Here is a 16,493-nt window from a genome sequence, read left to right on the forward strand (position 1 = left end):
TAAATATTTTTGTATGTTCATCAAAATGCCTGAAGTAAAAAAAAGAAAATAATTATTATTTATTTTAATAGAGGTGACCCTACTTTTTCGATTAACCGCGATAATACAGTAATCCCTCAAATATCGCGGCTCTACGACATCACTGATTTTTTTCTGAGGAAAATTTCTTTTTTTAATTACATTTTTTGGGTAAATTCATTAAAATGGCTTTGACTCACCACTAAAGTAAAACAAATATAATATTTTTTATTTATTTTAGTAGGGGTTATTCAACTTTTCCGATAATGACGGCCATCTTTGGTCTACATTAACCACAATAATCGAGGGATTACTGTAATAACAATCCAGTCTTGTTTTATCATCAAAAAACGATACTAAATTGTGAGTAGGGAAAAAAAATCATGCACCAATGACCTCGTCTGACAATTATTTTTGATGTAAGGCAGTATACCCCCCCCCCCCCACGCCCCCTCCTCTCCGTCTTTTAATCTTTTCCGAGCGGCGTCTCTTTGAACGTCTTCTTCCTCTCCGACATCCAGAATGACAAATATATGAAGCAAGTAGTAACAGAGCGGCGCCCCCAACGAGAGTGACTGGCTAAGGTAATGAGGCCCACTCCTGGGGGGGGGGGGGGTCAACGGCGTATAGACTCCGTCGTTTTCTCGTCATCATTCGCCGTTTGTCTTCCCTTCGAGGTTGCCTGTCAGCGCTTGGCGGGGGGGGGGGGGGGGGGACGCGTCTTTCTGTGGGGAAGGAAATGTTTATGAGGGCTGATGGCGGCACCCCCGGGTTGCCGCGGGGACCGGGGTGTCGTTTCTTCTCTCTTTTAGAGGTGGCCAGGGGGGTGATTTATAATGGGGGGGTGTCAACGTTTTTTTTATTCTCCTAAGGGATGCTTTCAAAAGAGAAAAATCACAGGACTTTCACTTTTTGTTTGTTAGACGAGTAGAAAAATATTGTTTTAAAGATTAAGTTTGTCAATGAAAAGGGGATGGGTGTCAAAGTGGAGGTCCGGGGGCCGAATATGGCCCGCCGCAGCATGATGTGCGGCCCGAAAAAAGTAAATAATGTGTCGATTTTCTGTTTTACGATTAAATATTTCCTGTTTATGCCCTATTTAAATCCACCATTTTTAATTTAAAATTGTATGTTTTGGTTTTGTTTCGTTTTTATTTCAAAAACTTTTTTTTTTAATCTAAAAATAAATGTATGACAATATTTTCAGTTTTCCACTTTAGAATTGAACATAATTTAAAAATATTTTGTTTCCTTTTAAAATGAAAAAAACAAATGATTAAACAATGTTTAGAAAAAAAGTATAAATAAACAGAAAAAAAAAACATAAAATTTTGGCTTTTTGATCCAGTTCTTTTAATCCGCTATTTTATTAAATATCTAAACATCATATCTAAAATATTTTCCTTTTTATTTCTCACTAAAAATAAACAGTTTTAAAAACGCAATAATTACTTTTTTCCCTTTTTAAATAAAAAAAGGTTGAAACAGGTTATATTTACTATTTGCAGTCTTTTCTGATAAAAAAAATAGAAATAATTGTTAAAAATCCACTACAAGAGGCTCAAATGGGTACTTTGAAAAAAACAATTATGCTATAACTTGGGGAATTATGAGTACAAATAGTAGAGAGTGTGAATACTACTTTTAGCAAGTCCTCACCACAAGTCTATCCTCTTTTTGACCATTTCCGCCTTTTTGACTTATCTCCTCGCCACAGGCGGCCATTGTTGTCCAACTAACTATACCGGAACTGCTACCATAACGACTTATCATTCTCAAAAGGACGAAAAGGGAGTTTATTTAATGACATGCACATGATTTTCGTACTCTTTTTTTCTGTTTTTTTTTGTGGCAGGCACACAGTCAGACAGACATGCCGCCATTGATTGGACAGGCAGGCCCCATACGCTATGACACATCCAATTAGTCGGGCTTTCAGTCAATTAGAGTCCACTCGGAGCTCTGATCCCATCTCACGCCAATGGGACTCCATTTTATCGACATCAGACGCGGCGTCACAAGGCGCCACTGGGGGAGGTTTATTTGACAATTTCTCGCATATAAGCCTGTAGACAGATTGTCAAGCAGAATGCAATACTATCGTGACATTTTCAAAATAAAAGAACAAATACAGAAAATGCATTGACAATTGGAGATTTTTTTCAAAATACGCCTGTCAAAGTGTCCGGTAACCTAAAAATGTTGTAAGTTGAGGTATCACTGATTTCCAAATTGATATTCAAAGAAAGTATTTGATGATTCTGTGCATTGTGACCGGACGTTTGGTCGCCGGTCTTTTGGTCGCCGGTCAAATGTACTTCGACATGAAACAGTACTTAGATATTAAACAGTACTTAGATATTAAACAGTACTTCGATATTAAACAGTACTTCGATATTGAACAGTACTTCGATATTAAACAGTACTCAGATATTAAACAGTACTTAGATATTAAAAAGTACTCAGATATTAAACAGTACTTAGATATTAAAAAGTACTTAGATATTAAAAAGTACTTAGATATTAAAAAGTACTTAGATATTAAAAAGTACTTAGATATTAAAAAGTACTTAGATATTAAACAGTATTCAGATATTAAAGAGTACTTTGATATTAAACAGTACTTAGATGTTAAACAGTACTTCGATATTAAACAGTACTTAGATATGAAACAGTACTTAGACATTAAACAGTACTTAGATATTAAACAGTACTTAGATACTAAACTCTTTCTCTTAGATATTAAACTCTCATGAATTTAATTTTCAGAGCTGTTTTCAACAGTAAAATCCTTGTCACCATTTGACCTGCGACCAAAAGGGACCAAAACACCGACGACCAAACGTCCGAGCCCCCCTGTGTATAGTCAGGGTTAAGAAAAGAGAAGGCAGACTTTTTCAGGCTGCCATGATGAATCAGCTGTCACTCAGGCACGAGTCCAATCTAGCGATAATGAGAAGTGCATCAACACCCTTCCTGGCTTCCTCTTCCTTTCAGCCGACCGCACACACACACACACATACACACACACACACTCATTCATCTCTCTCCCCTCACTACTCCATCTTGTCATTCTCCTCCTCCTTTCTCCTCCCCACCGCCTCCCTCTCTCCTTTCTCCTCACCCTCCATCGAGCCCGGCAGTCGCCGGCGGGACCGAGGAGACGAAAGACGGAATATATACGGCGACCACCAGACAAAAAGTGCTGGCCAATAGGAGAGAAGGAGAGAAGAGGAGAGGAGAGGAGGGGATTACAAAGAAGGCAGAAGCAAGCTTTTGGCGTCCGTTCTCGAAAGGAAGGAAGGAAGACGGCTCCCGTTTCTGCTGTCCCATTGATTGTCCTCCTTCTGCTCGTGGCAGGTTGGTAAGAGACGGAGACGGAGGGTGACCTTTGACCCCTCGGAGGGCCGGATGACCCACGCCGAGCCCACGCCGAGGCATGTTTGGATTGAAGTCGCCGCACTTTTACCTGCCGGGTAAGTCCACGTTTTACTTCCCGTATGAACGATTTCGGGTTCTTTTGAGATGAAATGCGTGTGGTTGAGGGTTCAATTGCTCTGTGGAGTTTGTGTGTCCTACTGGGGCTTGTGTGGGGTTTCTACGGGTACTCCAGTTTTCTCCCATGTTTCCAAAATTATGCATGCTAGGCTAATTGTAGACTAAACTAGCTTTGACTTTGAGCGTAAATGGCTGTCCGTCTTCTTGTGCTCTGTGATTGGCTGATTTGGTGTTTGTTGTTGGCTGGGATAGGCTTCGGCACCCCCTGCGAACATGGTGAATGAATGAACTTGCTCATGTTATTGTGTACTAGCTTACCGTTAGCAAGTTTTGTTAGCAAGATACTTTTGTTGACAATTTTTTTATATTGATTCGGTCGCTAGGTGGATAAGTTGTTAGCTACTTCTGCGCCTTGCAGTTCTGAGGTCGAAGGTTCAATTCTTGCTGGGTTGTCACTTTACTGTGTGGAGTTTGTGTGGGTTTTCTCTGGGTATTTCAGTTTCTTCTTGGATATTCCCCAGAATATTTGCATTTTAGCGAATTACTCACTGTGTGTCAATGGTTTGTCCAGTTACGACCTCTGATTGGCTGGCGACCAATTCCGGGTGTACCCCAGCCTACCGCCTGTACATAGGTGAAAGGCTCCGGCACCCCCGCCACTTTTGTGAGGATAAATGCAGTGGAAAATGAATAAATGGCAATTTCTAGACTATAAACGTGCGCCCTGCTCACAAACTCCATGAATGCTGATGTTAGGCGACCAATCCCGGGTGTACCCAAGCCTACCGCCTGTACATATATGAAAGGCTCCGGCACCCCCGCCATCCTTGTGAAGATAAACGTAGTAAAAAATGAATAAATGGCAATTTCTAGACTATAAACGTGCGCCCTGCTCACAAACTCCATAGATGCTGATGTTAGGCGACCAATCCACGTCAAGTCAAGTTCTTTTTTCACGTACTTTCAAGTCGGGCCAATGAGAAAATTCCGAGTGTTTCGTCGCCTTGTAAATGGAGCGCTTTTGTTGATGATTAGCCCCCCCGCCCGCCGCCGTGGTGGGCAGACGGGGGGGCAGATTAAACAATGTACAATGCCTTGTCAATCTTTCATGCTGCTTTTTGAATTATACATCTGCTGTCATAAATGATTGAAGCGCCGTGATTACGCCCAGCTTTCTCATTGTTTCCTCTTGCGAGGGGAGAAATCGCACCATAAAACATTCTCAGACACATTCTTGGCGCCTTTATTGGATATCGCCCGCTTTTTTTTACGGCTGTTGATGACATTGATTCGCTGACAGTTTTAATGGATTTGATGTTTATTTCTATGAAGACGTGTGGAAGATTAGCATTAGACTTAAAAATATATATAAATATATATTGGTATTGAGCAGTTTGCCCTTTATGACAAAATCCGGGTGATCTATTATTGTAGCTAATTATCAATTGAAAGTAAAATGTGGGACTAAATTTGATTGGGAGTGGAATTGAATGGGGATGATGTTTACTTTTTGACTAGTACTGCTTTTGATTGGAATGGAATGCTATTTTTCTCTATTGTTGTGTGCATGTGTTTGTGTGTGTGTTATTTTTATCTGTGTGGCTGTTGTCTGGGTTGTTGCCGACAGCTCATCTTTATTGGCTTTTGTGGCGTATTCAGGCGGCGGCTGGCCCTGCTCAACTTGACCTCCGTATTGATTTCTATGATATGTGTTAGCGCTGCAAGGACACTGCCGCGTCTGATTTATGGCCCGTGTCACCCACACACACACACACACACACACTCGAAGGCGACACCCACTTTGCCCGAGGCTCTCGAGCCACAAACGCTCTTCCGCTACGACGGCCGGACTCCAGAAAATAGCCATTTTTGGAACCGAGTCCATTTTGTCAAGTCGTAATGTCAAAGTTGAGAGCTTTGTGGCCAATGGGGAAAAAAAACAAGCACTCTTGGTTAGTCTGTGCTCGGACGTTTGATGGCCGGACGTTTGGTCGCCAAACGTTTGGTCACCGGACGTTTGGTCGCCCGGACATTTGGTCGCCCGGACATTTGGTCGCCCGAAGATTTGGTCGCCCGGACATTTGGTCGCCCGGACCTTTGGTCGCCCGGACGTTTGGTCGCCCGGACGTTTGGTCGCCCGGACGTTTGGTCGCCCGGACGTTTGGTCGCCCGGACGTTTGATCGCCCGGACGTTTGGTCGCCCGGACGTTTGGTCGCCCGGACGTTTGGTCGCCGGAAGTTTGGTCGGCGGAAGTTTGGTCGGCGGAAGTTTGGTCGGCGGAAGTTTGGTCGGCGGACGTTTGGTCGGCGGAAGTTTGGTCGGCGGACGTTTGGTCGGCAAACGTTTGGTCGGCGGACGTTTGGTCGCCAGACGTTTGGTCGCTGGTCTTTTGGTGACAGAGTTTACTGTTGAAACCAGCTCTCAAAATTATATTCATGAGAGAGAGTTTAATATCTAAGTACTGTTTAATATCTAATTACTATTTAAAATCTGAGTACTGTTTAATATCTAAGTACTGTTTAATATCTAAGTACTGTTGAAACCAGCTCTCAAAAGTATATTCATGAGAGTTTAATATCTAAATAACTACTGTTTTCCACAGTACTTAGATATTAAACAGTACTCAAAATTATATTCATGAGAGAGAGTCTAATATCTAAATATCTACTGTTTTCAACAGTACATAGATATTAAACAGAACTTAGACATTAAACTCGAGAGATATCCAAAATGGTTAAAAAAACAAAAAACAAAACATAACACAAAGCGCCGTCTTAGCCTAATTGGCCAAAAAAGCCGGGTTGGCTCAGCTAATGAGCTCTTAATTAGCAGTGGGATTCACTTAGGGGTCGGCGCTAATGACACACGTGCGCACGGCGCATTGTTTACATCCAATTACAGGTAGCGAGCGAGCGCTACGTCGGCGCCAAAGACGGTAGGGTAAATGCCGGCAGATTTTGACCCGAGGTGAGAACTCCGATTGGCCCGTTTGTGCTAGATGGGCTGTCGCAAACGTGCTTACACGCTTTTAAAAAAAAAAGGGAAAAAAACTGCTGCATAGTGCGAGAAAACAAGCAGATGGCGGTGGGATGAGACCAATAAAAGCTCACATTTGATGCTGGGAAATCAGTCCCCAGTAACACTGGAAAATGGACTAAAAATAGAAATATGTGGATATAGTGTAGCGGTTTTGGTAGCATTGATGACGCTAGATGGCTAATCTGGATTGAAAAATGCTGGGTTACTAATAAAGGATGAATTAAAAAATAATAATTCTGTTTTTTTGTAAATTACGGAGGAAGACACGAGGAAATATTAGCTTTTATTTTCAGTGTATATTTTTTTTTGTAATTTTTTTGTAGTTTGAATATTTTTTGTCATTTCAAAATAATTAATGATAGTTATAAATATTATAATTAGGTGAAAAATACTGTTTTATGTACACAAAAAAATCTTGATTATTTTGTATCTTTTACATTTCTAAAAGCAAAAAATTAACATTTTTAAATAGTATTTTTATACATTATTTTTCACCTTTCAAATAATAATTAAAAAAGGGAAAAGTGACAAAACAATTTGTGGAAACAGTTAATTTTGTAAGTAGACATTCCCTGTATATTGAAAGCCCCCCGTTTTTTTCAATACTAATTCTCGCAACTGTAAACCAGGAAAAGTAGGCGTGGCCTATTTTCCAACAGTTTGTCAAATTAAGCAGAGGCCCATCCCTGGCCCACGTCGCCGCCACCTTCTGTGGCGAGTAGCGGGTTTCACTCTGGCAAGGGGTTCCGCCTTTGCCCGCGCTTCGTTCCGCTTCTGCTCACATTTGCATAATTTGCATAATGATCCTGCCTTTAATTGCCTGCGCCCAGGTAAGGGATCATGTGGTTAAGTGGGAGATCATAATTATGGAAATAATTGGCCTGACCACAGCAAGCTGCTCCTCTTTGACGCCCATCTGGAGAAAGAGGCGGAGTCAGGACTGAGAGGAATCAGTGGACTTGCTTTATTGGGGGAATGGATTGGGTTGGGACGGTGGTGAAGTGGTTACGCTGTCTGCTTCGCAGTTTGGGGGTCGAGGGATCAATCCCAGGTGGGCTTTTGTTTACTCCAGGTACTCCACTTTCCTAAAATGGCCTAACCCTAGCTATGATTGGTTGTCCCTTGTCTTCTCGCGCCCTGTTGTTCTCGGGTGTAGTCTTGGGATAGTCTCCAGCACCCCCCGCAACCCTTTTTGAGGATAACCGCTATAGAAAATGAATGAACAGATGATTAGCTTGAAAATGACGACCTACATTTGCCTGATTTTGATTCCAAAACATAACTTGTCGAGTGGCATTTTTTTGGCAGTGTGAGTTTCTGAGGTGAGGGTTTATTCATCATAGACAGGTTGATAAAAGAGCCTTAAAAAAATGCCACTGAAAGGTGTGTTGTCTTGGTAGAACTCGCTGAGCCAAACGAGCACGCTGCACAGATGGTAGAGGCAGCGACCCTTTCACACTAACAAAGGGAAGGTAATTCTCTCCGTGGTGGAGGCGGCAAAAGTGCAACGTACACACACACACCCACACACACACACACATACACACACACAAGCACACATGTGTGCCGCTTGTTGTTTGCGCAAAGGCGGCGGATCACCAGAGAGGGAGAAAATGAGCGCCGGCCGGATAAGACGCAAATGGGAAAGTGCGGAGATGGAGGGTGCCGCTAATAAACAGGATTAGTGCTTCTTTACGTGTGTGTGTGTGTGTGTGTGTGTGTGTGTGTGTGTGTTATGTATTGTAGGCTGTTACAACTATGACACACAGACTTTCTATTTGTGCGTATTTTGTAGTACAGTGGCATGGACTCGCGAGCTGATATGAGGGTCACGGTAATGATTATATATTGCCGTTAAGGTTATATCATGATATGGACATACAGAAGTGGTCCATGCACGGGTCAGGAAATCATTCTAGCGTTATCTTGCAGTGCGTCTAATCCACAAACTATGGCCCGCGGGCCACATATGGCCCGCTAGGCCTTTTAATCCGGCCCGCCGACGTTGTTCAAATATTTTTTTTCCAAGATGGCGCTGTCACGCGGAAGCCAGTGGTAGTAGCTGTGTCCACTCTTATTTGTTTTTGGTGTTTTACAGTCCCTCTATCTTTTTTTTAAATGACATTTTAATATTTCTTAATACATTCCTTTTTACTTGACTTTGTACTTTATACTTTTTACTTTAATGATGAGTGATGAGTATGTTAATACTTTAGTCCTTTTTTTCTGTTTTTGTTTCATATGTATTGTTAACGGATGCACTTTTTTATATGTATCGTATCTTGTGCTGACCCCGCCCATCTGTCACATTTTTAAAGTAAATGTAGCCCCTGGGCCCAGAAATTTGCCCACCCCTGCACTAACAACTAAATATAAAATAATATAAAGTCGTTAGCTTATGTGTTTACATGCACGTTTCTCATCTACCACTCCATAATAATTTAAAAAATAATTTCTCCCTTTTCTGCCAAATTTTCTAAGTCGAGATACCCCCATATAGATCACCCCACAACCTCTCACCCACCTTACCTATTTCAAAACCCACCTCCTTCCCATAAACCACCTCTCCCCATTTTATCGAGCCAACTGTCAGCTTAAGCTCACCTGACAGGTCGTGCGCGAGGGTGACGGATAGAAGCCTTTATGAGGGAGGAATAGGCTAATGAGCGGCTCTCCTGAGGCTCTCTCCTCTATCCTGCCCGGCGACTACTATTACTGCCACGCTTCATAATAGTCTGTGTGCCATTGCCCTCTTTTACATAGTGGAGGGGGTTGGACAGCCCCCAAAGCCCCTCCCCCCCCCCCAACAATACACGCCACCGTGCGCCGGACATCGACCCGGGCGACGTGAACGATCCATCACTCGCCCGAATTTGCGCCACTCACAGAGGATGGAGGTGAGACACTGCCCACCTCGGAGAGGCCGCCAGTTTGCGGGAAGACCATAAATCATGTCGGGTGGGCTACGCCAAGGCCCCCCCACTCCCTCTTGAGGTTTTTTTTATTTTTTTTTATGTGTGGGTTGGAAGAGAGAATGGAGGAGAGCCCTTGTTTTGCCGCCTCCTTCCAGCGCCTCCAGCTTTTGTGGCGGGTAATTAAGGGGAATGTGGAGACGTGGCAAAAAGGAGCTGGCAAATGTTCGGGGTGGTGCCGTGGGAAATAAGAGAGGAGGGGGTTTTAATGCTTGGCCACTAGATGGCAGAAGCTGGAATTGGTGTGTTGTTGTTCATGGAATGGGGTAATAGTAATATTTAACTGCATTATATATATTGGAAATGGCTGTTTTGGGGTAATTGAAATAAAAAGGCGTGGCATGATTAGAATATTAGACTTGGTGTATTTTCTGGACTATAATGTGCACTTTTTTCATCGTTTGGCTTGGCCTGGTTTATGGAAATATTGGAAATGAATGATTTTTTTTGGACAATGACGCGCCACTGAGGGCAATGGATTTGCATGCCTGGCCACTAGGGGGCAGAAGCTTCGATTTGGGGTGTTGTCGTTCATGTAATGGGATAATAATATTTTACCCCATGGTATATATTGGAAATGGCTATTTGGGGGTAATTAAAAATGTGTGGTGTATTTTCCGGACTATAATGTGCACTTTTTTTTCGATGTTTGCTTGGGGAGACTTTAATGCTTGGCCACTAGATGGCAGAAGCTCCGACTTGGCTAGTTGTCATTCATGGAATTAGACAATATTATTGTAATCAAATAAATTAATCAATTGTATATATTGCAAATGGCTATTTTCGGGTCATTAAAACAAAAAATTGCATAGCAAAATTAAAATACTAGACCTGGCGTATTTTCCGGACTATAAGTCACACTTTTTTCATCATTTGGCTTAGCCAGCTTTATAGAAAAATTGAAAATGAATATTTTAATTCCCAAAATAATGAATAAATGTTGAAATCAAAGGGAAAAAAATGAAAATGACGGCAATGGACGTCCAATTTGGCCACAAAAATCTGTTGTACTTTCTGGCTTTGCCTGTCAATACGTCTCAGATTGTCTTATGATGTCTCCAGTGTCTTGTGAGCTATCGGCAGTAATGTTTGCTAGCTTTTTGGGGGGTGGGGACTGGACTGGACCAAGGGTGGGAGGGGGGGGGGGGGGGGGTTGATATCTTCCCTCCTCTCTCCATCCATCCGTGGTTCCCCCCTGGGAGCGTGAGTGGAGCAGGTGTTGGCTTCCCCACCCTCTCTCTCTCTCTCTCTCTCTCTCTCTCTTTTTGTGTCCTCCCTCTTTCCTTCCTCCGCCGTCTCTGTCTCCGTTGTCCTTCCGTCATCGGAGCGAGCGAGCCGCTGTGTTTTGTCAAGATGGGCTAACGCTGGTGCTTTTGTCTCCGCGTCGTTCCAGCCGGTGAGTCGGACGTTTTTTGGTGCATTTTTGTGACCGTGACTTTAAGGTTTTTTTTTTGGGAGATTTTCAGGGTAGAGTTTTTTTTTCATTGTGGATGGCTTGAAAGGGATTTTGTTTGTGGTAAGATGGATGCTTTTTTGTTGTTGTTTTTGATGATTAGATCAAAATTTTGGGTGTATTTTTGGGTTAAAGGTTATTTTTACTTTTAATTTTGAGTGATTTTTTTTAAAAGATGGATTCTTTTAAGGGATAATTGCCATTAAAGTGGATAGCAATTCAAAAGTTGACGTTTTTTAGGAGAATAAGTCTCTTTTAATAATTGGTTTTTGGTTTAAAAAATGGTATTGTGTATAAAAAGGTTGGTAAATGATTTAAATGTTCATTAAAATGAATTTAAGTGCATTATGTAAGTGAAATGGACATTTTTTCTGATTTTAAGGCGTTTACAGGTTCATTTTGGGTCATTGTTGGGTCACTTCCTGTTTATATTGGGTCATTTCCTGTTATTTTTGGTTCGTTGCCAGGTTAGGTTGAGGGATTTTGGGTTTATTGCTGGTTTTACTTGATTTTCATGTCAATTCTGGTCAATTTTGTGTTATTTCTGGGTGATGTAGTCTTTATTCTTCAATTTTGGGGTATTTTGGTTTATTTCCTCATGTTTTTTGAGTATTTCTGAGTTACTTCATGCTGAAAATTCATGTGAAGACAAAAAAAAATGATGAGTACGAGCATATTCAAGTACACTGAAGTATGCAAGTACCACAACAGGAAGTGGCTTGAATAATGTTTACTACAACATGTCATTTTTTTGGTAGAAAGAAACTATACACTTCATAAAAGAAATAAGTTGATGTATCTTTTTGTTGTTGTTGTCATTTTTGAGTGGACAAAATGCACAAAGGTGACTATGAGCTGGCTTTTATTGTGAAATCATGGTTGAGAACATCCCATTGGAGAATTTTCATGGCGGATGTTTGTTGACGTTTTGTGTTGGGCTGCTTCCGCTCCATGTTCGTTATCTTTCCTGTTGGGCCTGTTGCTGAATAAACAAATACTGCCGTTGGTGGTACACGTCATTTAACGGATGTCAAACACGCGCCTCGCCAGGTGGATGGATGGGTTCGCCAAAATGATGTTAGAGCAGGGGTGGGCAAAATTTGACAGATGGCCGGGGTCAGCACAAGATAGGATACATATAAAAAAGTGCATCCGTTAACAGTACATATGAAACATAAACAGAAAAAAGGACTATAGTATTAACATACTCATCGCTCATCATTAAAGTAAAAAGTATAAAGTACAAAGTCAAGAAGAAAAAAAACTATTTGGACAACGTCGGGGGGCCGGATTAAAAAGCCTAAGGGGCCATATGTGGCCCGCGGGCCGTAGTTTGCCCAGTTATGTGTTAGATTCATTGAGTAATTGACAACTAGTGTATTACCAAATTAAGAGACTATTTTGAGTTGATACGTTAAAATCTTAAAAATAACTATAATGACAAAACCACTTATTCAATAAAAAACTTTATTTATAAAAAAACGTAGAAAAAATAATCTGTTGTTTAGTGTTTGCTTTTTATGTAATTTAATTTTAAAGGCAGTAATCAATTGCAGCAGTACATCTTCCTTCATTTTACTTTGAGGAAAGACGTTAAAAGATAGCTTTTTTGTACAATAATTACACATAAATACTTGAATAAAATACCCCTAAATAATTGTAAAAAAATTAAATTCCAGCCTAATTTAACCATAATTTAATCATGATTTGTTTATCTTGGAATAAGAAAGCGTGCCTTTCTCCGTCTCCGGACGAGACGCTCGCCGGCACCCCCCGGGACTTTTAACAGCCGCTGTTGTATTGTCGGCGTCAAACAGGCGGACGCCACCGGCCAGCCGAGCGTTCGCGAGCGAGCCTGCACACATGCGCCATATGAGCGTCCGTGCACCAGCTGCTCTGCAAGGGTTACCCAGTCAACCTCCAATCACTTTAATCATCCTCCATCTTCTCATGTTGACACACGAGAGCAAGACTTGTCTACGGCACCCTCTCTTTTCCATGCCTACATTTCAATCACCCCATAAATTTAAATATTTAGACATTATCATCAAAATTAAAACAACAAGAAACCAACAAATAAATCAGTATCCCCATTTTTCACCTGGTGGCACGTTGGAGTAGTGGTTAGCTCTTATCGGCTTGCATTTCTGTGGTCGTGGGTTCGATCCCAAGTTGGTCCTTATTGTGTAGTGTTTGTATCTTCTACTTGGGCTTATGTGGGTTTTCTCTGTGTACTTTAGTTTCCTCCTACATTCTAAAAATATGCATGCTAGGCTAATTATATGCTAAATTGCCCCTTAGCTATGATTGGTTGTCCTTTGTGTCCTGTGATTGGCTGATTCATGGTGTCTTCCGTCTAGTCCCCGAAGTCAGCTGGTTTTCAGAAATGTGTTTCAGTTCGAAATCAAAATCCAAATTTATACACATTTTTAACACAAGGGGAGGAATGGGCAAACTACGGCCCGCGGGCCACATACGGCCCGCTAGGCTTTTTAATCCGGCCCATTGACGTTGTCTAAATAATGTTTTTTTAAAAGAATATCCCAAGATGGCCCCAATGGCAGTAGCTCTGTCCACTCTTATTTGTTTTTCGTATTTTACAGCCCCTCCATCTTTTTTTAAATGACATTTTAATATTTCATAATACATTCCTTTTGACTTTACTTTGTACTTTATACGTTTTACTTTAATGATGAGTAATGAGTATGTCAATACTTTAGCCCTTTTTTTCCAGTTTATGTTTCATATGTACTGTTAACGGATGCACTTTTTTATCTGTATCATATCTTGTGCTGACCCGGGACCCATCTGTCAAATTTTTAAAGTCAATGTGGCCCCCGGGCCCAAAAGTTTCCCCACTAGGGGGCACCCCTCCGAAAATTATGACTGTCCATACCGCTAATTTGACTTGGCCTTGAAGGATAACAGTCTTGACAACTAGCATAATAATTACCAGAAACATCTCATGCGCCCTTTAAATGAATGGCACCCTAGGCACTCTCCCACATTGCCCATAGCAAAAACCGGCCCCGATTGAACCCCAGTTCTCCCAGTTGGAAAATTTTCTGACCATAACCGGAACCCGTAGATCCACGACTCAGTGGTTCGGCGTCCTAATTGTCTGCTTTCGCTGGAGGTGTTGCTTCTTACACTGGCTGCTTTTTCTGCTCCATTTATCCCAGCGGCACAAATGCGCGCTGGCTGTTTGCCCCCCCTAGGGGGGGCCACGCATGTATTCACCCTGCGTAAAGTCCACCGAGTCAGCTGATTGGCCCGTGGAAAGGAAGATCACCTTTACCCCTGCGTTTTTTTTGTTTTTTTTTTTAGCTTTTCTTCGGACATTTATGTGCACTTACGGGACCGTTTGGAGAGCAGCGCGTTGTTTATGGATGGTCGTAAAGTGTTAACTGCCCCCGACGGCGCTCGGACCGACCGCCATTACGGGCTACTTTAAGATGTTGGGATATATTTGGCTACTTTTACTCGTTTTTGATGTGTACGGGGAGAAGTTGTGGGTGTCTGTTGGGTTGGAGGAGGCGGAGTGTTTATTTAGAGAAAATATAGTACTTTTATTGATTGATAGGGGATCTGAGATTGAGCCCTGAGGAACAATTCAGTGTTTTTTTATGTGTAATATCTCAATTGTTCCACTAGGGCTTCATTTTACATGCAATTTTTTTGTGATTTTTTTTTGACTATATTTTTTTTAATTTAGCTTTTCTCACCATTGCTCATAAATAAAAAAATGTTGACTAAAATATATATTTATATATTTTTATGTGTATTTATATATATATATATATACATATATATATATATATATATATATATATATATATATATATATATATATATATATATATATATATATATATATATATATATACTTTAAAAAGTCAATAATTATTTTAGATTAAGACAAAATACCATTATAAAGATATACATAAAATATATATATATTTTAGTCAACAACATTTTTTTCTAGGATTTTATTGATTAAAAAAGTAAAAAAAAAATTATTTTATTATATATATAGTATATTTATTTTTTGTCTTAAAATAAAGTAATTATTGACTTTTCAAAGTATATATATATATCTAAATATATATATCTATACATATATATCTATCTATATATATATATATATACATAAAAAAATATATATATATTTTAGTCACCAACATTTGCTTATGATTTTATTTATTAAAAATGTCAACAATTATTTTTGTTTAAGACAAAAAACAAATACACTATATATAGTATTTTTGTTTTTTGTCTTAAATTAAAATAATTGTTGACTTTTTTAATCTGTTTCATTTAAAATGGGATATAAATTATTACACAATAGCATATAGTTTAGTTAAGCCCAGTCATAAAATACATCACGAAGTCCAATATACAGTACATTCATTACATTTGATAGCACTAGTATATGTAACAAGTTATACATTGGCAAAGGGACTAATAATAGACTTGGAAGTTTTTTTTTAAATCCCAATATTACTTATATGCTATAGTGTATATTTATGGCTCGTACTACTACAGAAATTCACTAAATACGGGTGGTTATGGGACGGATTAAGCGCGGAAATCGAGGGAATATTGTATAAGAGACAAGGTTAATGGATTTCAAACCTGGCACGCACACACACACTTTTCCACCGCGCTGATGCCTCTGGAGTGGCAACCTCCCTCCTCCTCCTCTTCCTCTTTCTCCTCCTCCTCCTCCTCCACCCTAATCACCTCTCCCTGAACACAAACGCAGGCTGCTCTTAATAAGGCTGATGCGGGTTATGCACCCCCTTTTTGTTCCCCTGTCGGGCGAGCGTCCTTTTGGGAAAGAAGAAGAAGGACTGACACAACATTTTCAACTCTACGACACCATGCTGAGCTCTGCTATTGTTCTCTTGGCTACCATGTATGGACTGTAATAGTTTGCGTACCAGCGTGGACAACCAATCAGCTTTGAATGGGCGGAGCTAGCCATGAGCGACTGTGTTTGGGGACGCAACAGATGATTAGCTAGGTTAGCTAACTGAGTTGATGAATGGGCTGGTTTGGAAATAAGATTTTTTATTTTGTTTTATTTGGGCCTTGGTTTGAATGAGATAGGCACTGGTGTCAAAGTGGCGGCCTGGGGACCAAATGTGGCCCGCTGTATGAATTTGTGTGGCCCGGGAAAGTAAATTATGAGTGCTGACTTTCTGTTTTAGGATCAAATTAAAAGGAAGAGTATAGATGTATAATACATTTCCTGATTTTGCCGCTTTTAAATCAATAATTGACATTTTTTTCAATGTTATGAGTTTTTAGTTAAAACATCATTTTGTAAATCTAAAAATATATCTAAAAAAAGCTAAAATAAACATTGTTTTGTAAATACAAAAAAAGTGAATATTCAGGGCTTTTAATACAGTTATTTTAATCGATTTATTGAAAAAAATGTATATTAAATTCCCTGAATTTTCCCCCTTTTAAATCGATAATTGTCATTTTTTAATCCATTTTTCTG

General features: G+C 40.4%; 1 protein-coding gene across 1 annotated transcript in view; it reads left to right on the forward strand.

The window, feature by feature from the left end:
- Positions 1-16,493, forward strand: part of LOC144188996 (genetic suppressor element 1-like) — a 36,757-nt gene that overhangs the window by 5,531 nt on the left and 14,733 nt on the right. The window contains exon 4 of the mRNA XM_077710723.1: positions 3,379-3,494. Within this exon, the coding sequence (XP_077566849.1) occupies positions 3,458-3,494 (37 nt within the window). The 5' untranslated portion in view covers positions 3,379-3,457. The remainder of the gene's footprint in view (positions 1-3,378; positions 3,495-16,493) is intronic.

The sequence above is a fragment of the Stigmatopora nigra genome, chromosome 2, assembly GCF_051989575.1.
Source record: "Stigmatopora nigra isolate UIUO_SnigA chromosome 2, RoL_Snig_1.1, whole genome shotgun sequence".
NCBI classification, from domain to species: domain Eukaryota; kingdom Metazoa; phylum Chordata; class Actinopteri; order Syngnathiformes; family Syngnathidae; genus Stigmatopora; species Stigmatopora nigra.